Source organism: Neoarius graeffei, chromosome 3 (assembly GCF_027579695.1).
Source record: "Neoarius graeffei isolate fNeoGra1 chromosome 3, fNeoGra1.pri, whole genome shotgun sequence".
Lineage (NCBI taxonomy): Eukaryota > Metazoa > Chordata > Actinopteri > Siluriformes > Ariidae > Neoarius > Neoarius graeffei.
Window position 1 is genome coordinate 111,832,579 of NC_083571.1, and position 22,390 is coordinate 111,854,968.

General features: G+C 41.8%; 1 protein-coding gene across 3 annotated transcripts in view; it reads left to right on the top strand.

The window, feature by feature from the left end:
• The first annotated feature begins 4,425 nt into the window (after positions 1-4,425).
• Positions 4,426-22,390, top strand: part of bpnt1 (bisphosphate nucleotidase 1) — a 70,167-nt gene continuing 52,202 nt past the window's right edge. For all 3 annotated transcript variants that reach the window (XM_060917904.1, XM_060917906.1, XM_060917905.1), the window contains exons 1-3: positions 4,426-4,548; positions 14,087-14,208; positions 21,076-21,180. In XM_060917904.1, the coding sequence (XP_060773887.1) occupies positions 14,089-14,208; positions 21,076-21,180 (225 nt within the window). In that variant the 5' untranslated portion in view covers positions 4,426-4,548; positions 14,087-14,088. The remainder of the gene's footprint in view (positions 4,549-14,086; positions 14,209-21,075; positions 21,181-22,390) is intronic.

Genomic DNA, 22,390 nt, shown 5'->3' on the forward strand with positions numbered 1-22,390 from the left:
GAGCGCTGATAACAACTTGGGTCGTCCTTCTCCTCTTTAGTCCGGATGACACGGTGTCCCTGATTTCCATAAAGAACTTCAAATTTTGATTCGTCTGACCACAGAACAGTTTTCCACTTTGCCACAGTCCATTTTAAATGAGCCTTGGCCCAGAGAAGACGTCTGCGCTTCTGGACTTCTTCTTTGAACTATAGAGTTTTAGCTGGCAACGGCGGATGGCATGGTGAACTGTGTTCATAGATAATGTTCTCTGGAAATATTCCTGAGCCCATTTTGTGATTTCCAATACAGAAGCATGCCTGTATGTGATGCAGTGCCGTCTAAGGGTCCAAAGATCACGGGCACCCAGTATGGTTTTCGGGCCTTGACCCTTACGCACAGAGATTCTTCCAGATTCTCTGAATCTTTTGATGATATTATGCACTGTAGATGATGATATGTTCAAACTCTTTGCAATTTTACACTGTCGAACTCCTTTCTGATATTGCTCCACTATTTGTCGGTGCAGAATTAGGGGGATTGGTGATCCTCTTCCCATCTTTACTTCTGAGAGCCGCTGCCACTCCAAGATGCTCTTTTTATACCCAGTCATGTTAATGACCTATTGCCAATTGACCTAATGAGTTGCAATTTGGTCCTCCAGCTGTTCCTTTTTTGTACCTTTAACTTTTCCAGCCTCTTATTGCCCCTGTCCCAACTTTTTTGAGATGTGTTGCTGTCATGAAATTTCAAATGAGCCAATATTTGGCATGAAATTTCAAAATGTCTCACTTTCGACATTTGATATGTTGTCTATGTTCTATTGTGAATGCAATATCAGTTTTTGAGATTTGTAACTTATTGCATTCCGTTTTTATTTACAATTTGTACTTTGTCCCAACTTTTTTGGAATCGGGGTTTTATATTATTAAAAAAAAAAACAGTTTTCCCTTTTGGGGGAAAACATGGCTAATTTTGTAATTCTAGTGAGCAGTTAATAGCATGATGGTTGTCATTTCTTGATTCTAATTTGTACCATCAAATGGAGGCATCATTTCAGTCAGTGTTAAAGAATTATTGCAGTTTTTCTGCAGATGAGTAGAACTGGTGCCTCCATTTGATGGTACAAATTCATTCATTCATTCTATGCATATGTCATACGAAGCAATCGCTTATTATTTGTTTCATCCAGCTTTTTAGGACAGTATATTAAAGCTCATGGGCAAGCCGAGTCGCTGTCCGATTCCGAGGCCGCACGGTCAAACCAGTGAGCCACATTCACCGATTGCTTCGCAACGGCCAAAGGTTCATACATATATGGTTTCACCTCTCGATATTTCATTTGGAGAGTTCCTACTTCAAAATCGCTATCGCTTTCAGACATTTTACACAACCTTTCACGACCAAAGTCTGTACACGTGTGCTCAGTTCGCAAGTAAACACAGAGCTGCTCCCAGTCCGTTTGGCTTAAATGACGTCATGACGACGGTCCCCTGGCGGTGAAAGTGCGCATAAGTTAGAAATTAAACAAACCTTCGGAAATTGAGCAAAACAGTATATTTTAAGCATTTTATTCAATTTTAGGGTGCAAATTAGACACTAGGAAGATTGAATTCGCTTTTTGGGTCGTTCTTCTAGACAATAAAGTTGATATTCTACGTTTCATCTCCGACCGTTGCCTATGACCTTTAAAGTGTTGCATGCTGTGTACTATGAAGCAACTCTAATATTACTTGTAATAATTATTGCGCTTAATGGCTCCATCTACAGGTGAGAGCATGCAACTCTTAGACTGGTTATGGAAAACCAAAATAAGAAAATGGTGACTTTAGCCAGTCTCATGTAAACCAGTGATTTTTTTTTTTTAGTCAGAGGAACTAAAATTAAAGGTGCTGACTGGAAAGTTGAATTCTGGGCAAAATATTCTATAGCTGTTGAAGTTTTGTAACGTTTTGCTGCTGCACACACCATGTATCCTGTGTGTAAATGTTTTGCTGAGAGGAAAAAGCGTCCCGCATTTTATGATTCTAGAGATTGCCAAAGTAAGTGAGCAACATTATCACGTGACCACCATGGAGCATGTTTGACCTACTTTTAACCAAAACAAGTCAGCGTGGGCAAATATGGCGGACTTGGCTCTCCCGCGAGCGAAAAGCCAGCGGAAAAGAAAAGGAAAGCCTGCCTAGTGAGTACAACTGTAAGACAGAGTAAGGTTAGATGACATGGCATTTTTCTGGAGAGATAACTAAATCGGCGGCACGGTGGTGTAGTGGTTAGCGCTGTCGCCTCACAGCAAGAAGGTCCGGGTTCGAGCCCCGTGGCCGGCGAGGGCCTTTCTGTGCGGAGTTTGCATGTTCTCCCCGTGTCCGCGTGGGTTTCCTCCGGGTGCTCCGGTTTCCCCCACAGTCCAAAGACATGCAGGTTAGGTTAACTGGTGACTCTAAATTGACCGTAGGTGTGAATGTGAGTGTGAATGGTTGTCTGTGTCTATGTGTCAGCCCTGTGATGACCTGGCGACTTGTCCAGGGTGTACCCCGCCTTTCACCCGTAGTCAGCTGGGATAGGCTCCAGCTTGCCTGCGACCCTGTAGAAGGATAAAGCGGCTAGAGATGATGTGATGCGTTTAAATACGCTTTATCAATTAATAAAGTAGAAGGATTCATTTTTGAAGAATCCCCATCTGTTGGAGAGTTTAGGTGTCAGTGTCGGACAGAGAAAGCTCAAACCTGACGATGTTCCAACACAATTCGAGCACAAAAGCAAGCAGTCAACATGCTAACATGCTAATGGTTCACATGCCATTTGCATGCTAAATGTATGTGCGTGTTTATACAGACACATGTGTTCCTAATAATGTGGCCATGAAGTTGATTAGTCACAGCTAACATACTAACTGCTAACATGACAATGGCTGACATGCTCAGTGTATCTGTCTGTGCATGTTTTTACACAAGTGTTCCTCATAAAGTGGCCACTAAGTTGAAGTTGATTTGCAGTGGCTACCTGCTAGCATGCTATTGATTAACATGATTAATGTTTGTGTGTATGTTTAGAGTAGGCTATAAATAGTATAATGCTTGTATTAATATTAGCAATAAATTATATTTGCAATATAAACGAATCCACGTTCTATTATTGGTATTATGTGTGTGTGCCCCTGTGTGCATCAGTGGGAAACCCCATTAAATGTCCTGGTATATATATGTTATTTACCAGCTGGGAAGTCCGTATCGTAAAATACCGTGACCGAGGTCTTGAAAGTACTGAGCGAGGCTCTCTGGGCCGAGGTCAGTATTCAAGGCCGAGGTCACGGTATTTCACCATACGGACCGACCTTAAGCTGGTAAATAATATATTTTTTCTTTACCAAATTCTAACAGAAAATGAGAGCGCCCGAAAGGGAAAACCGAGCCGAGGTGAGCCGCCATTTTGAATCCTTATTCACGGCTGTAATGCAAATTGCTTCCTCCTCGGCATACAAGTGCACTTCCATGGCAGGAAAAAAAACTACATTTTGCCACCTACAGTATGTAGTCCCCTATTTATACAAATCGGAGTCATTCAGGATTCAGCCATGTTTTTGCTCGGCGTTAGCAAGTTACAGGTTTTTAGCTTTCTCCTGAAAGGTTTTCTTTTATTTCTTCTTCCTCAGGGTAGTAAAACTCGCTTTCGCTGTGAAGACTGTCATTATCACTATCCATGATGTAAAATTAATGCTATTCTCCTGAGAAATGCTGGCAAAAATTTAGGATTTTTGATAAAAATCTTATAAATAAATCTTAGATAAATGTTGACAAAAATTGCTACAAAAATTGTTTGTTGTTGTTGTGAACAAGCGAGTCGCCAGAGGTCCGTAACCGGGATCCGTAACTGGCTCTGATTGGCTCGCCAGCCAATCAGAGCGCAGGATTTGGACCGCGAAAAAAAAAACGTTATTATTGAATTGTTGAAAATTAGCCCTGTATGTTTCTCTCCAGCAAAAAAAAAAAGTATCTTTAGAAAGTGGTTAAATAAATGAACCTCCTAAACGTGTGCTCGGTTCGCAACTGAACACAAAGCTGCTCCCAGTCTGTTTGGCTTAAATGACGTCACGACGATATTTTAAGCATTTTATTCAATTTTAGGGTGCAAATTAGACACCAGGAAGATTGAATTCGCTTTTTGGGTCGTTCTTCTAGACAATAAAGTTGATATTCTATATTTCACCTCCGACCCTTACCTATGACCTTTAAAACGTGTTGCTTTCATGGTTACATTTTGCCTTAACCCTTCACGCACTAAGGCCATGTTGTTCTTGGACGATCCCCGGCTGCTGTTCTATGATTTGCTAGTATTACAAACTGTCTTGGAATATGATTGGCTAGCGTACCAAAGCATTTTATTTCGATTGGACAGGTGTTATAAGTCCCGCCTTATGAATGCGGAAGTGGTCCAAATACAGGTAGATAAAACATCTGAAAGCAACGCCGCTTTTTCGGCGTCAGTCTACATCTGTTCCTGTCTCCGGTTTATTATCATAAATTGCACTTTGGACTCCTGTTCGATACAGAGAGATTGAGCATAGAGTTGGTGAGCTGATGCTTTCTTTTTAAATGTACTGATGTACGTTCTGTGTAATTTGTTCAGAGAGTTTTTGAATGATCATCAGTGTTAAAATGTCTGTATATGTTTATGTAACTGACAAGTTCTGTTTTCTTTATCTGTAGTGTGGCATACAGTACTATGCAGAAGTCTTAGGCACATGTAAAGAACTGCTGTGGACAAAAAATGGCTTAAAATAATGAAATGAAATGTTTCAACATTGAAAAAGAGCGGCGGCTACAATTATCGACACCTTAACGATTTTTTGGCCATTGCAAAAGTAGAACATTTCGTAAATTGTGCATGAATAATTACTCAAACTTCCACTGGAACAAAAAAAAAATAGTTGATTCCCAATTACTTAGTTATAAGTAATATATAATATAATAATATATAAGTAAGATAATAATAATAAACGTGATATATAATATTCCCAATTACTTACTTATAAATAAAATTGCTTTCTGATACAGTAAATATAGCATATATACTAGGGTGCATCAGTTGCCCTCACTTTCATAAAATCTGATGCATTTTTGTTCGGGTGTTCCTTTTCACCAATAAAGACATCCTGTAAAATTTTTTGACCATATTTAAAAGTCTAATGGTGGCACCATGAGGTTCATTTTTTGCCAAAAAACGCTTATTTTATGTTTTCGCCTCGTCTCGTCTCGTCTTCTTCCGCTTTATCCGGGACCGGGTCGCGGAGGCAGCAGTCTAAGCAGGGAAGCCCAAACTTCCCTTTCCCCAGACACCTCGGCCAGCTCCTTGGGAAGAACACCGAGGCGTTCCCAGGCCAGCCGAGAGACATAGTCCCTCCAGCATGTCCTGGGTCTTCCCCGGGGCCTCCTCCCGGGGTGACATGCCTGGAACACCTCCCCAGGGAGGCGTCCAGGAGGCATCCGAAAAAGATGCCCGAGCCACCTCAGCTGATTCCTCTCGATGTGGAGGAGCAGCGGCTCTACCCCGAGCTCCTCCCGAGTGACTGTGCTTCTCACCCTATCTCTAAGGGAGCGCCCAGCCACCCTGCGAAGGAAACTCATTTCGGCCGCTTGTATCCGCGATCTTGTTCTTTTGTTCATTACCCAAAGCTCATGACCATAGGTGAGAGTCGGAACGTAGATCGACCGGTAAATTGAGAGCTTCGCCTTTTGGCTCAGCTCCTTCTTCACCACAACGGACCGGTAAAGCGACCGCATCTCTGCGGAGGCTGCACCGATCCACCTGTCGATCTCGCGCTCCATCCTTCCCTCACTCGTGAACAAGATCCCGAGATACTTAAACTCCTCCACTTGAGGCAGGACTTCTCCACCAACCTGGAGAGGACAAGCCACCCTTTTCCGGTCGAGAACCATGGCCTCGGACTTGGAGGTGCTGATTCTCATCCCAGCCGCTTCACACTCGACTGCAAACCGCCCCAGTGCATGCTGAAGGTCCTGGTTTGAAGAAGCCAACAGGACAACATCATCCGCAAAAAGCAGAGATGAAATCCTGTGGTTCCCAAACAGGATTCCTTCCGGCCCCTGGCTGCGCCTAGAAATTCCGTCCATAAAAATTATGAACAGAACCGGTGACAAAGGGCAGCCCTGCCGGAGTCCAACATGCACTGGGAACAGGTCTGACTTACTGCCGGCAATGCGAACCAGATTATGTTTTCGCGTAAGGTTTGAATCACAATGTTGGACTCCATTTATTGATTTCTTGTGAGCCAGAGATCATGTTAAGAACCTTTGCAAGGGATTGAGAAGCATTAATGTGATTCATAATACATTTGTATTGTTTAAAAGTAGTTGAACAATGATTCAATGAACAGCTAAAACTCAAACTGTGCTTGATAATATATTTAGAATATGTACTAAAAATGTGTATCTAAGATATTTGGTATACTCTATAAGGTGCCATAATGTTTCATGAAAAGTGATCGAAATTTTGTCATAAAAGTCATAAAATAGCAGCTTTTTCCATAACTTTGAGCTCCTGGTGCCACCAATAAACTTTTTGAATTTTGTCAAAATATTTCACCCAGTGTGTTTTCTTACCAAAAGGAACATAAAAACAAAAATACATCATGATCGGAGGAACTTTTCATTTTTAGGGGGCAACTGATGCACCCTAATATATACATGTTCTCAGTTATACTCACCTCATCTCTTGCAATCATCACCAAGCTGTGAGCATCATCAGGGCTTTGTTCAAAATACAGTGCTGTGAACTATCTATCTTCAAAATAGTAAGAAAGCACTTGGGGTGGCATGGTGGTGTAGTGGTTAGCACTGTCGCCTCACAGCAAGAAGGTCCTGGGTTCAACCCTAACCCTAACCCTGCGATGACCTGGCGATTCGTCCAGGGTGTACCCCGCCTCTCACCCATAGTCAGCTGGAATAGGCTCCAGCTTGCCTGCGACCCTGTAAGACAGGATAAGCTGCTACAGATGATGGATGGAAGAAAGCACTTGTTCATGAATTGTCTTAGCCTAAATTCCTGGGTTCGAGTCCAGCGGCCGGCGAGGGCCTTTCTGTGCGGAGTTTGCATGTTGTCCGCGTGGGTTTCCTCCGGGTGCTCCGGTTTCCCCCACAGTCCAAAGACATGCAGGTTAGGTTAACTGGTGACTCTAAATTGACCGTAGGTGTGAATGTGAGTGTGAATGGTTGTCTGTGTCTATGTGTCAGCCCTGTGATGACCTGGCAACTTGTCCAGGGTGTACCCCGCCTTTCGCCCGTAGTCAGCTGGGATAGGCTCCAGCTTGCCTGCGACCCTGTAGAACAGGATAAAGCGGCTACAGATGATGGATGGATGGAAGAAAGCACTTGTTCATGAATTGTCTTAGCCCAAATATCTGCCAAAAAGCTAAAAAAAAAGGTTTTTCTTATTTCATTTCTAGTTCTGATTAGTTCCAAAGTTTATCAAGAAGTAGAATGGGTAATCGAACTTGGTCAGGATAAGTGCTGATTGGTTACGAAGTTTTGCTATTTTTACATTCTTATACTTGTTCTTGTGTACCTTTTGATAATGCGAGATCAAATGTTTGTATCACAATTCACCATTATGGTGATTGTAATTGTTATGCGTATGTGCATGCGCAGTACGCGATTCTTACAGCACAATGACATGGTGGCTACCGCCTCTGTATGAGGCAGTAGCCACAAAAAATAATCGGTATGTGGTATTAAGTTAACAAAACATAGTTTTTATTTAAAATTTGTTTTACATAGACTTATATTTAGTACAAAATATCTTTTATATAAATATGTCGGTGTTTATGTAAATGAGGAAGTAATTCTAATGTCTGTAAACAAATGAACTGATCATGTTTAAAGGTCATAGGCAACGGTCGGAGGTGAAACGTAGAATATCAACTTTATTGTCTCAAAGAACGACCCATAAAGCGAAGTCAGTCTTCCTTGTGTCTAATTTGCACCCTAAAATTGAATAAAACGGTTTAAAATATACTGTTTTGCCCAATTTCCGAAGGTTTGTTTACATCTCACTTATGCGCACTTTCACCGCCAGGGGACCGTCGTCATGACGTCATTTAAGCCAAACAGACTGGGAGCAGTTCTGTGTTTACTTGCGAACTGAGCACGCGTGTACGGACTTTGGTCGTGAGAGGTTGTGTAAAATGTCTGATAGCGATTTTGAAGTAGGAACTCTCCACATTCGAGAGGTGAAACCATATATGTATGAACCTATGGCCGTTGCGAAGCAATCGGTGAATGTGGCTCACTGGTTTGACTGGGCGGCCTCGGAACTGGACAGCGACTCGGACGACTCTGATCGCGGTGACCCCGGACCTCAACAAGACTCGCGCCCAAACGATTTATCCTGGTAGTTATGATAAATTCCTACTTTCATCGTAATACTAAATAAGAGCCCTTTTGAAGAATAATTAAACCGCCCTCCCTAGTGGATATAGGTAACGATTACTGGACAGCGCGCCGGTAGGCCACATTAGCCTGCCATCCATGGTATTATACTACAACCCCGATTCCAAAAAAGTTGGGACAAAGTACAAATTGTAAATAAAAACGGAATGCAATGATGTGGAAGTTTCAAAATTCCATATTTTATTCAGAATAGAACATAGATGACATATCAAATGTTTAAACTGAGAAAATGTATCATTTAAAGAGGAAAATTAGGTGATTTTAAATTTCATGACAACAACACATCTCAAAAAAGTTGGGACAAGGCCATGTTTACCACTGTGAGACATCCCCTTTTCTCTTTACAACAGTCTGTAAACGTCTGGGGACTGAGGAGACAAGTTGCTCAAGTTTAGGGATAGGAATGTTAACCCATTCTTGTCTAATGTAGGATTCTAGTTGCTCAACTGTCTTGGGTCTTTTTTGTCGTATCTTCCGTTTTATGACGCGCCAAATGTTTTCTATGGGTGAAAGATCTGGACTGCAGGCTGGCCAGTTCAGTACCCGGACCCTTCTTCTACGCAGCCATGATGCTGTAATTGATGCAGTATGTGGTTTGGCATTGTCATGTTGGAAAATGCAAGGTCTTCCCTGAAAGAGACGTCGTCTGGATGGGAGCATATGTTGCTCTAGAACCTGGATATACCTTTCAGCATTGATGGTGTCTTTCCAGATGTGTAAGCTGCCCATGCCACACGCACTAATGCAACCCCATACCATCAGAGATGCAGGCTTCTGAACTGAGCGCTGATAACAACTCGGGTCGTCCTTCTCCTCTTTAATCCGAATGACACGGCGTCCCTGATTTCCATAAAGAACTTCAAATTTTGATTCGTCTGACCACAGAACAGTTTTCCACTTTGCCACAGTCCATTTTAAATGAGCCTTGGCCCAGAGAAGACGTCTGCGCTTCTGGATCATGTTTAGATACGGCTTCTTCTTTGAACTATAGAGTTTTAGCTGGCAACGGCGGATGGCACGGTGAATTGTGTTCATAGATAATGTTCTCTGGAAATATTCCTGAGCCCATTTTGTGATTTCCAATACAGAAGCATGCCTGTTTTCCGGCCTTGACCCTTACGCACAGAGATTCTTCCAGATTCTCTGAATCTTTTGATGATATTATGCACTGTAGATGATGATATGTTCAAACTCTTTGCAATTTTACACTGTCGAACTCCTTTCTGATATTGCTCCACTATTTGTCGGTGCAGAATTAGGGGGATTGGTGATCCTCTTCCCATCTTTACTTCTGAGAGCCGCTGCCACTCCAAGATGCTCTTTTTATACCCAGTCATGTTAATGACCTATTGCCAATTGACCTAATGAGTTGCAATTTGGTCCTCCAGCTGTTCCTTTTTTGTACCTTTAACCTTTCCAGCCTCTTATTGCCCCTGTCCCAACTTTTTTGAGATGTGTTGCTGTCATGAAATTTCAAATGAGCCAATATTTGACATGAAATTTCAAAATGTCTCACTTTCGACATTTGATATGTTGTCTATGTTCTATTGTGAATACAATATCAGTGTTTGAGATTTGTAAATTATTGCATTCTGTTTTTATTTACAATTTGTACTTTGTCCCAACTTTTTTGGAATCGGGGTTGTATTTATAGCCTACTTCTCAGCGAGGAAATATCCCTTTTTCTCATTTCCACAGTGATTGTACAGTAGGGTGCATCAGTTGCCCTCACTTTCATAAAATCTGATGCATTTTTGTTTGGGTGTTCCTTTTCACCAATAAAGACATCCTGTAAAATGTTTTGACCATATTCAAAAGTCTAATGGTGGCACCATGAGGTTCATTTTTTGCCAAAAAACTCTTATTTTATGTTTTCGCGTAAGGTTTGAATCACAATGTTGGACTCCATTTATTGATTTCTTGTGAGCCAGAGATCATGTTAAGAACCTTTGCAAGGGATTGAGAAGCATTAATGTGATTCATAATACATTTGTATTGTTTAAAAGTAGTTGAACAATGATTCAATGAACAGCTAAAACTCAAACTGTGCTTGATAATATATTTAGAATATGTACTAAAAATGTGTATCTAAGATATTTGGTATACTCTATAAGGTGCCATAATGTTTCATGAAAAGTGATTGAAATTTTGTCATAAAAGTCATAAAATAGCAGCTTTTTCCATAACTTTGAGCTCCTGGTGCCACCAATAAACTTTTGAATTTTGTCAAAATATTTCACCCAGTGTGTTTTCTTACCAAAAGTAACATAAAAACAAAAATACATCATGATCGGAGGAACTTTTCATTTTTAGGGGGCAACTGATGCACCCTACTGATCGTGCTAAAAAAAATTTCATCTCAGGTAACGAGCTGTGTCATCAGACGACAAGATCAAAGGGCGAGGGGGGGGTTGATTAATTAACCAATAATAACTGTTGTAACTGAAACTCACCTTTGTAAACTTTTTTTTTTTTAATTGGTAAATCTGAAAAGGTGTCGATAATTACGGACTGTTGATAATTGTAGCTAGGGATCGACCGATATGTTTTTTTCAGGGCCGATACCGATACTGATTATTATGGAATTGGGATGCCGATAACCGATATGTGCAACCGATAAATGTCAACATTTATAATTCACATGAAATTAAACATAGCACACACTGACACAGACCTTCATATCCATGAAATGTATGTTTAATTGTAAAATTGAACATGAAATTTTGTGCAGGGAGATGCCAGCAGCATTTGTACAATAAAGTCAAACATTAGTTAGAATAAAATGAGAAATAAAATAATAATAAAATAAATATTCACCAATAAAAAAAAAAAAATCACTCCCTACTATATTACAGCTCACCATTTTCCGTGGAAAATAAATGAAAATACACTCTGGATTCTTTTACACTAAGAACTAAGTAAGACTTACCAACTTCAAGTAGTTTTTAAATAACAAATCAAGTGTAGGGAGCTGCCTGCAGCATTTTTTAAAAAATAAAATCAAACATAAAGTAGGCGATCACTCCCTATTATGTAACAACTTAACAAGTAACCATCTACGGCTCTGCTCCTTTAAGAGTATATCGCTTTCCGAATCGGAAGTGCTAGCGAGGAGAATCACTTGCGCAAGAATTATAAATACTAGTGGAGTACATTACAGTGCAATGTGAAGTAGCATAAGAACATTTAAGTCGAATTTAATTGATGTATTTCGTTCATTACCATTTATCCAAGCAAGTGTGCATCCACGACACAATTAATTACTGAGCCCACAACAAGCATCCTGACAAACTCCCTACAGCAGGCTTTCGTCTAAACGGGGGAACAGGGGCGCTGCGCCCTCTTACTCTCGGCGTGCGCCCCCTTACCGACTCCGTGAAAACATCCCAGCAACACCACGTGACAATGTGTCTGATCATCAAATACGTTATAATTGCTCCAAAAATATTCCAATCATAGTAGATACGCCGCCAGACGGTGCAAAAACAATCCGAATTGGCGTTTTCCAGACCGAGGCGCCATGTTGTTTAGTTGTTTACTTGTCGCGGCTGCTCTCGCGAGATTTGACATGGGTTACATACAAGGTCAGCTGACTTGTAGAGCGAGGTTTCTCGAGATTGACTGACCTTTCACCCACCGGCGCGGGAGCTTTTGACAGAAGTAGTTCACGAGTTGTGTTTGTTGACACTCGGGCATTTAAAGCTGTCATCCCGCGACACGAAGCGGAAGAAAGCCAAAGACTGTCCGGGGCAGAAGAAGATTACTTCTTTCTTTTTCAATGTTGACAGACAATTTGTTACAATTTCCCTCTCAGATAGCCTCAGAATGTCCCATTGGAGCATTTTTCAAAGGCTTTGCACGGCGGGGGGGGGACAACCGGCACCATTCACTCCCTCGCCATGGTGAGCGCCCTCATAGTAAATTTTTCTAGAAAAAACCCTGGTACAGTTATACACAGCCTACTAGCACCATATCACACCTGGCTTGTTTAAATGTTCAAATAGCGCTTTATAAAGTTCCCTAACATATACAAGTGCAATGCGCTTTTTGAGCACGAGTCACGTCATGAAGTTTACTCATCACCGTAACAAATAGCCAGTAGGCTTGCGCTAGCCTACAGAACACAAACACTACGTTTTATTTCGTCTTCCCTTAACCACCTCTCTGTATGGCTGTCATTCTACTGTTCGAGTAGAACTACTGACACATTCACAACGTTTCCAGACGGGGATTTAAAAATGACTGCAGCCTACGTTATGCTGGGGACTGCTTACTACATTACATGTAGTTTCAGCGAGACTAGTTGGTTGTAGGCTAATTCAAGTGCTTCCTTCCGTAAGCTAAGTTTGCCTGGCTACACAGATGCAAATGGACAGTTTTAACGAGTAGTAGATGAAGAATGTAAACATATAATGATGTTGTGCTTTTGCAACTTGTGCGTTTGTGACTTATTGCGGCAAAAGCAGCGTGTCCTTACCTTGAAGTGGGATCTGCTTCTGCCCGAGTGCCCGTACGGCCGCCTTGAAACAGTTCACAGCGTTTAGCTACACGTGTTGATTGGCTGTATCCCTTGTGCCAAACAAATCAGATGTTGTGGTGGGTGGGACCGTGTTCTTGAACTCAGAGAGGCGAGTGCAGGAAAGGACGTGCAGTGACAGTCGCGTTAGGAACGAAATGGCTGCAAAAAGGCATGTTATCGGCATATCGGTGGAAATTATGGCCGATACCGATAACCCTAAAAATGCAGAATATCGGCCCGATATATCGGCCAGGCCGATTATCGGTCGACCCCTAATTGTAGCTGCCGCTCAAGTAGTCTCGGGTACAATGAATGCGCTGTAGGTTTTACTGAGCATCTTACAGAACCAGCCGCAGTTCTTCTGGACACTTTGACCGTCACACTCGCGTCTTAATTTTGCACCAAAACCCAGTAGCCTTCATTAGGTTTTCTTTTTTAATCTGAAAAGTGTTCTCTGATGTAATATGCTGCTCAGATACAAACTTTTTTGTTTTCCCCTGTAACATTTAATTTTCTGACTGGGTAATGTAGAAGTCTCATTCTCATCTCATCTCATTATCCCTAGTCGCTTTATCCTGTTCTACAGGGTCGCAGGCAAGCTGGAGCCTATCCCAGCTGACTACGGGCGAAAGGCGGGGTACACCCTGGACAAGTCGCCAGGTCATCACAGGGCAATGTAGAAGTCATAAAATATAAATCTATAACAAAGTTTGTATTAAAAAAATTGGGTGCCTAAGACTAACCTGTTTCTCTAGAAACTTTACGTGCACCTCTTAACTTTTACCACACTCATGATAGATAGGCCGGCTTATGGGTGGGTGGATATGGTAATGAAACTGACAAGTCAGTGCCTGTGGGGGAAAAGTCTTTTATTAAACATTATATTTGCTCAAGACCTGCATCACCACAAAACCTCCATCATTAATCCCCGGAAGGTGTAGGTGTGTGTATGAGAGGAAGATAAAGAAACCTATAAAGCAAACAACTGGCCAGAGTAATGTGGCACCAATCCAACAGCTCACTGAACAGCTCACGATGACTATGGACTTCTCACAGACATGAATTCTAAGTTTAGTTAATAAGTTCAAGTACTAAAGTCACTTTATATCTGTGTTTATGGCAGCAATGGCAGGCAATACAGTGGTGATCATGCGACTGCTGGCTTCAGCCTACTCTGTCGCTGAGAAAGCAGGATCGATTGTCAGGAAAGTGTTGCACAGTGGAGAACTGGGAATCGTTGAGAAGGTGAGCTTCCATCTCACACTACTGTCAGTGGATCTTTGTCATTCGTATAACTGTCGCTTGACTCCAGCACTACTTGCACACAACTCGAGTAGAATACACAGACTTAATAGGAGCAGTGGTACAAGTGCTGCAGCACTGGGTTTCCACCAACCGGCCAGAAACAGTGCAGTGGCTGAAGGAAGAAAAAAAGAGCCTCAGCAAAATGCAAACCACAGTACTTGATGTATGAAGAGGACACCGTGATCGGCCTCACGTTATTTTGTGTTGCTCAGGTTTTCCTAACAGGAGTTCACTCAGCAATAATTATTCAAAGTGACCCGTTTCACCTTCTATAGACCCTTTTCACTCACGTGACCTTCGTAAACGCGACCGCCATTTTGGACATGAAGAAATAACGGTTTATGGCACAGACCCTTTCGGTTCTCGCTCATCTAGCTGCTACAATGACTGCTTAGACTGCAACAATAATACCTAACGCGCATTTAAGTATCCGTCGTAAAGACGTGAAACTCGTCGAGTGACGAGTGTGTTCATTGATGAGCTAACACAATCTAAAAGTAGACATACCATCACACTGCCCTGGCGCTGTGTACAGTTTACCTTCTATGGTTTGTGCACTCACTATTTGCCATTACTTTCTCCAACCCAGTGTTCGAACTATGCCGATATTTTCGGGGGTCCCTTTTTTTCCCTTGGGGGGGGTGCTTGCGCCTGTCTCAGAGCGCGGATCTCCAAACACATGAGAAGCCTATCTTACGCACATATCACACGGACTCCACACCTCCACACACGCATCGCGTCTGAAGTCATAACTCATCAGGGGAAATCGTGTCCGCATTGGCATGTTCAAAAAACAACCTCGCGTCAACAATGATACCACACGCAAGAAAAAAAAAAACAGTCAGGCTACTCAACACATCTGATCCACAGCAGCACCAAAGCATCACTGGAAATCATGTCAACAACCAATCTTCCATTTCAACACGCGTCAACAAACAAACGGCACCACAAACATGAACGAATCGGTCAGGCTACCGATTCCAAACCCACAGCAGACGAATAATTAAATGCATCTTACCTTAAAGCAGAATCGACCACAAAGGAAGTGTGTTGGCACTGTTGGCACACTTCCTTTCTACTAGTTTGTGTCCCCAACCTGGCAGCAGCAGTCGTTGTCGTATCGGTTTATTTTATCTTTGATGTAAACACAACACTTCGGATATGCAAATGCTTCCCGTTACACACGATTGCTATGTCAATAAACATCATTTTGCCAATATTTTAGAGACCATCCATCTTCTCCGTCGGTCAGCATCTGTCGGGATCCGATAAAATGATAAATCTTGCCTTGTGTGTTGATGGTTACTACATCCAGGTGCACAACAATACACTGAGTGCAGAATTATTAGGCAAGTGAGTATTTTGACCACAACATCCTTTTAATGCATGTTGTCCCACTCCAAGCTGTTTAGGGTTGAAAGCCTACTACCAATTAAGTATATCAGGTGCTGTGCATCTGTGTAATGAGAGGGGGTGTGGTCTAATGACATCAACACCCTATATCAGGTGTGCATAATTATTAGGCAACCTCTTTTCCTCTGGCAAAATGGGTCAGAAGAGAGATCTGACAGACTTTGAAAAGTCTAAAATTGTGAGATGTCTTGCAGACAGATGCAGCACTCTTGAAATTGCGAAGATGTTGAAACGTGATCACCGAACAATCAAGCGTTTCATTGCAAATAGTCAACAGGGTCGAAAGAAGCGTGCGGGGGAAAAAAAGGCGCAAAATAACTGCACATGATCTGCGGAAAATCAAGCGTGAAGCTAACAAGCAGCCATTAGCATCCAGTTCTGCCATATTCCAGAGTTGCAACATTCCTGGAGTGTCAAAGAGTACAAGGTGTGCAATACTGAGGGACATGGCCAAGGTAAGGAAGGCTGAAAAACGACCACCACTGAGTAAGGCACACAAGATAAAACGTCAAGACTGGGCCAAGAAATATCTTAAGACTGATTTTTCTAAGGTGCTGTGGTCTGATGAGATGAGAGTGACTCTTGATGGGCCAGATGGATGGGCCTGTGGCTGGATCAGTAATGGGCACAGAGCTCCACTCCGACTCAGACGCCAGCAAGGTGGAGGTGGAGTACTGCTATGGGCTGGTATCATCAAAGACGAGCTTGTTGGACCTTTTCGAGTTGAGGATGGACTCAAACTCAACTCCCAGACCTACTGCCAGTTCCTGGAAGAAACCTTCTTCAAGCAGTGGTATAGGAAAAAGTCAGCATCTTTCAAGAAGAACATGATTTTCATGCAGGATAACGCTCCATCTCATGCGTCCAAATACTCCACTGCGTGGCTAGCCAGTAAAGGCCTGAAAGGTGAAAAAATAATGACTTGGCCCCCTTGTTCACCTGACCTAAACCCCATAGAGAACCTGTGGTCCATTATAAAACGTGAGGTCTACAAAGAGGGAAAACAGTACACCTCTCTGAACAGCGTCTGGGAGGCCGTGGTTGCTGCTGCACACAATGTTGGTCGTGAACAGATAAAGAAATTGACAGAATCTATGGATGGAAGGCTTTTGAGTGTCCTCATGAAGAAGGGTGGCTATATTGGTCACTGATTTGTTTTTGTTTTGTGTTTGAATGTCATATGTTTATTTGCAAATCTGGAGTTGTCATATCAGTGTACCTGGTGAAAATAAATAAGTGAAATGGCTACATATTTGGTTTTTATTAAGTTGCCTAATAATTCTGCACAGTGAAAGTTACCTGAATACATACATATTCTCCTAAAATGGCCAAAACTAAAAACACCCCACTCTAACTTCCATACATATTCAGCTTTGATATTTGAGTCTTTTTGTTTGATTGAGAACATAGTTGTTGTTCAATAATAAAACTAATCCTCAAAAATACAACTTGCCTAATAATTCTGCACTCCGTGTATAATGGCATGATGGAAGTCTTGCTGAAAGTAAAAACTTTCTTTGATGGCTATGTTCCTTTCGATGCTTCGCCGTCGTTCCTTGTTGTTGGCTGTAGTAGACTACTGGTAGTACATGTCCAAAATGGCGGCCGCATTTGTCGTGACGTCACGTGAAAAGGGTCCATAGCTTCAGGTTAACTTTATACACACACAAAATGAAGGACTTTTTTGTGAACTGTCTTTTTCTCATCTCATCTCATCTCATTATCTGTAGCCGCTTTATCCTGTTCTACAGGGTCGCAGGCAAACTGGAGCCTATCCCAGCTGACTACGGGTGAAAGGCGGGGTACACCCTGGACAAGTCGCCAGGTCATCACAGGGCTGACACATAGACACAGACAACCATTCACACTCACATTCACACCTACGCTCAATTTAGAGTCACCAGTTAACCTAACCTGCATGTCTTTGGACTGTGGGGGAAACCGGAGCACCCGGAGGAAACCCACGCGGACATGGGGAGAACATGCAAACTCCGCACAGAAAGGCCCTCGCCGGCCCCGGGGCTCGAACCCGGACCTTCTTGCTGTGAGGCGACAGCGCTAACCGCTACACCACCGTGCCGCCCACTGTCTTTTTCTGCTTTCTTTTAATCCTCTGCTTTTTTGTAACATACCACTAATACTGTAGGTGATATAAAAATTGACGAAAATATTCACACTATCCTTTGCAGTCTCAGCAGCCGTCAGTAAGATGATTACAGTCATGTGAAAAAGAAAGTACACCCTCTTTCAAGTCTAGGTTTTAAGTGTCAGGACATAATAAAAAATCATCTGGTCCTTACCAGGTCTTAAAATTATGCAAATACAACCTCAGATGACCAGCAGAATGGCTGAAAAAGAAACGAATCAAGGTGTTGGAATGACCAAGTCAAAGTCCAGACCTCAACCCAATTGAAATGCTGTGGCGGGACCTTAAGAGAGGTATGCATAAACAAATGCCATCAAACGTGAATGAACTGAAGCAATGTTGTAAAGAAGAGTGGGCCAGAATTCCTGCACAACGATGTGAGAGACTGATAAAATCATACAGAAAATTATTGCTTCAAGTTATTGCTGCAAAAAGTGGTTCTAGAAGTTATTGAATCATGGGGTGTACTTACTTTTTTACACATGGATTGTGCATTTTCACTTAATTTTTGTTAAATAAATAATGACACGGTGGAATTTTGTTGTGTTGCTTTACACCTGCTGTTAGATTTGCATAATTTTAGGGCCTGGTAAGGATTAGATGATTTTTTTTTTTTTTATGTCTTGATTGGTAAAACTATGTAACTGGAAGAGGGTGTACTTTCTTTTTCACATGACTATATATACGGATCAGATCCATTATAAAATCACTGGAGGCCTCCCGACTGACCATCTCCAGTTTGCTTCATACTTTCACAAACTAATGTTATTATTCCCAGTAAACACCGTACAAAATTTCAGCCTTATATCTTTATTATTATTTTTTGAGATATTGGGGCTTTAAAAATGGGGGGTGTGACACTGATTTTACTGTAAAAACGAGTGGTACAGAAAAAGATGCTAAGTTCAATAAGTCCTTACTTTTAAACTATTCATGCTCGATGCATGAAATTTTCAAGAGTTGTTCTTAGCTACGAGATGACTTTCACTACTATAAAAGAAAATCCACAGTTGCATATTTGTCAGTTTATGGCTTGCTGAAAACTGTAAAACAAATTTTCGTTTGTGCTTTGGAGCGGTTTGGCCTCTGTATTTCCACACTGAAGCACATCAGATCTTTAAAATTTTGGTATTTATTTCTCATGTTATAGTACTATTTTGGTGACTAAGTATTTTTCTAAAAGAAATAATTTGGTCAGGGGGTGGTTGAAATAGAAATTGTCATCTTCTCTCACACGCGCACACTCTCTCTCCACTAACCTCCCCTCTCTGGTCCTCATTACCTGGACTCCCTTTCCTTGATGTTGCACCTTCTCAAATCACACTGAAATAAATAATTTTTATTGTACTCACCAGGATTTGAACTCGCACCCTCCAGCTCTGTAGTCCACAGTGTTTACCACTACACAGATTAACGCTGCAAATTCTCCCATACTTCTTTGTATTATTACTAACATTTGGTCCCAGATTTGCCTCTGCCAATATCTTTAGAGGGTACCAGGCCCCACTCTACCGTTACTATTTTGCGCATGCATTGTGCAAGCGAACCTTAACCCTAACCCTATCCTTAACCCTAAGCTTAATCCTAATTGTAACCGTAACCCTAAACCTAACAGTAACCTTAACCCTAACATTAACCCCAACCCTAAACCAGATCTGAACCCAAACCCTAAAATGAATCTAACCCAAATCCTAAAATAAAACTAACCCTAAAATAAAACTAACCCTAAAATAAAACTAACCCAAACCCTAAAATGAAGCTAATCCTTACAAAAAGCTAACCCAAACCCTAAAATAAAACTAACCCTAACAAAAGCTGTCTCAAAACATCTCATCTCATTATCTGTAGCCGCTTTATCCTGTTCTACAGGGTCGCAGGCAAGCTGGAGCCTATCCCAGCTGACTACGGGCGGAAGGTGGGGTACACCCTGGACAAGTCGCCAGGTCATCACAGGGCTGACACATAGACACAGACAACCATTCACACTCACATTCACACCTACGGTCAATTTAGAGCCACCAGTTAACCTAACCTGCATGTCTTTGGACTGTGGGGGAAACCGGAGCACCCGGAGGAAACCCACGCGGACACGGGGAGAACATGCAAACTCCACACAGAAAGGCCCTCGCCGGCCACGGGGCTCAAACCCGGACCTTGCTGTGAGGCGACAGCGCTAACCACTACACCACCATGCCGCCCGTCTCAAAACATACAAAAATTATAAATTTAACCTAGATTGAATGCTGTCTATACCAGGCCCCATGCTACTGTTACTATTTTGCGCATGCATTGTGCAAGCGAACCTTAACCACAACCCTATCCTTAACCCTAAGCTTAACCCTAATCATAACCTTAACCATAACCCTAAGCTTAACCCTAATCATAACCTTAACCATAACCCTAAGCTTAATCCTAATCGTAACCATAACCCTAAACCTAACAGTAGCCCTAACATTAACCCTGACCCTAAACCAGACCTGAACCCAAACCCTAAAATGATTCTAACCCAAATCCTAAAATAAAACTAACCCTAAAATAAAACTAACCCAAAGCCTAAAATGAAGCTAACCCTAACAAAAAGCTAACCCAAACCCTAAAATAAAACTAACCCTAACAAAAGCTGTCTCAAAGCATACAAAAATTATAAATTTAACCTAGATTGAATGCTGTCTATACCAGGCCCCACGCTACTGTTACTATTTTGCGCATGCATTGTGCAAGCGAACCTTAACCACAACCCTATCCTTAACCCTAAGCTTAACCCTAATCATAACCTTAACCATAACCCTAAGCTTAACCCTAATCATAACCTTAACCATAACCCTAAGCTTAACCCTAATCATAACCTTAACCATAACCCTAAGCATAACCTTAACCATAACCCTAAACCTAACAGTAACCCTAACCCTAAACCAGACCTGAACCCAAACCCTAAAATGAATCTAACCCAAATCCTAAAATAAAACTAACCCAAACCCTAAAATAAGACTAACCCTAACAGAAGATAACGGTCTCAAAACATACAAAAATTATAAATTTATCCTAGATTGAATGCTGTCTATATATTTAACCTGGGTAAAATGTGATTCACCAATTCAGCCTAGATTGAATACAGGTTTAACCTGAGAAGGGATTTTACCTGCAACATGTGTATTTTGCTGTAGATTTTAAGTGTATACATTCATACTGTATGTTTCTGACTGAATTCTGATCTTTGACATTACTCACGCTGTGTTTTCCTGTCTCAGACAGGGGTTAACGACCTACAGACACTGGCGGACCGACTCGCTCAGAAGAGTATATGTGCTTCTCTCTTGAAGAGCTTCCCTAAAATCACCATCATTGGCGAGGAGGTGTGTGTTTGTTTGATACGTGTTACATTACAGGCATTTTGCAGACACACTTATCCAGAGCGACATACAATGAACACCACACATGCCCAGGGCCTGGGGTGCAGTTAGGGGTTAGGTGCCTTGCTCAAGTGCACTTCAGCCATGGATTTTCCTGCCAGTTCGGGGAATTGAACCGACACCCCTTTGGGCCCAAGGCTGCTTCTTTAACCTTTCAGCCATGGCTGTCCATGAAATGCTGAAACTAAAAGTTTTTACTTCAGTTGTGTCGAGAAAGAGCTTAATACATAATGCAAATGCTCATTAACAACAAACAAGTGTAACAAACAGGTTGAAACATTTACACAGCTTTACTGTAATGGCGTGTTACTTTGCGATGGCAAATGGGTTTCCATTATGAACAGAAAGCTAGCTGTTGTGAAGCAAAGATTTCAGTTAAGCTGTATGATGAAAAAGAGCTGCCCTGCATCCGAAATCACTCACTGCTCGCTATCTAGTGGACCACAGAGTGAGTTCGCCATTTTGGAGTGCTGTCCGAATGTATAGTGAGAATTATTACACCCTGTATAGTGGACTCATAGTATCCCACAGTGCATCGTGAAAAGTAGTGTACAACCGATGGGCACTAACCAAGCAATATATACCATCATGCATTGCAGTTGCGCTGAAAGAAAAAGTGTGTTGGGCCATCCTTAAAAAAAAATCCGTTTCCTGTCCACCGGGTGAGCAAAAAAATTTTCGGGAGGGAGGGAGGGATTTTTTTTTTTTATGGATGGATAAGAAATCGCAATGCTGTGTTTGCTTTTTCTTTCAGTACTTTTTCATTACAAAAGCAGACACATTTAATAAATTATGACGGTTTAATCAACTGAAACTTGTACAAAAACTTTGTTAGCATTTTAAGTGCTGACTGCAACATTTGCAAAACTTTTACAAAGGTACTTAAAATGTCCGACACACAGACTTTTTGTAGTTCTAAATCGAGCATTAGGCCTAGTTCGGATGAAATTACACTATTAAAATGATCACTGAATGATTTGTTTTTCTGAATCTTTACTATTTTGTTGTTCGCTAGAATACCATTTTGCGATTTCACACTTAAGCAAATGTTTGAAAACTCCGGATCTCCTTCCTTCATGGTGGCTGCCATTTTTTTGTGCCGCACGGCGCATGCGCAGAGCTGATTCAGTTCAGAGTGTGCGCGCACTCGGCG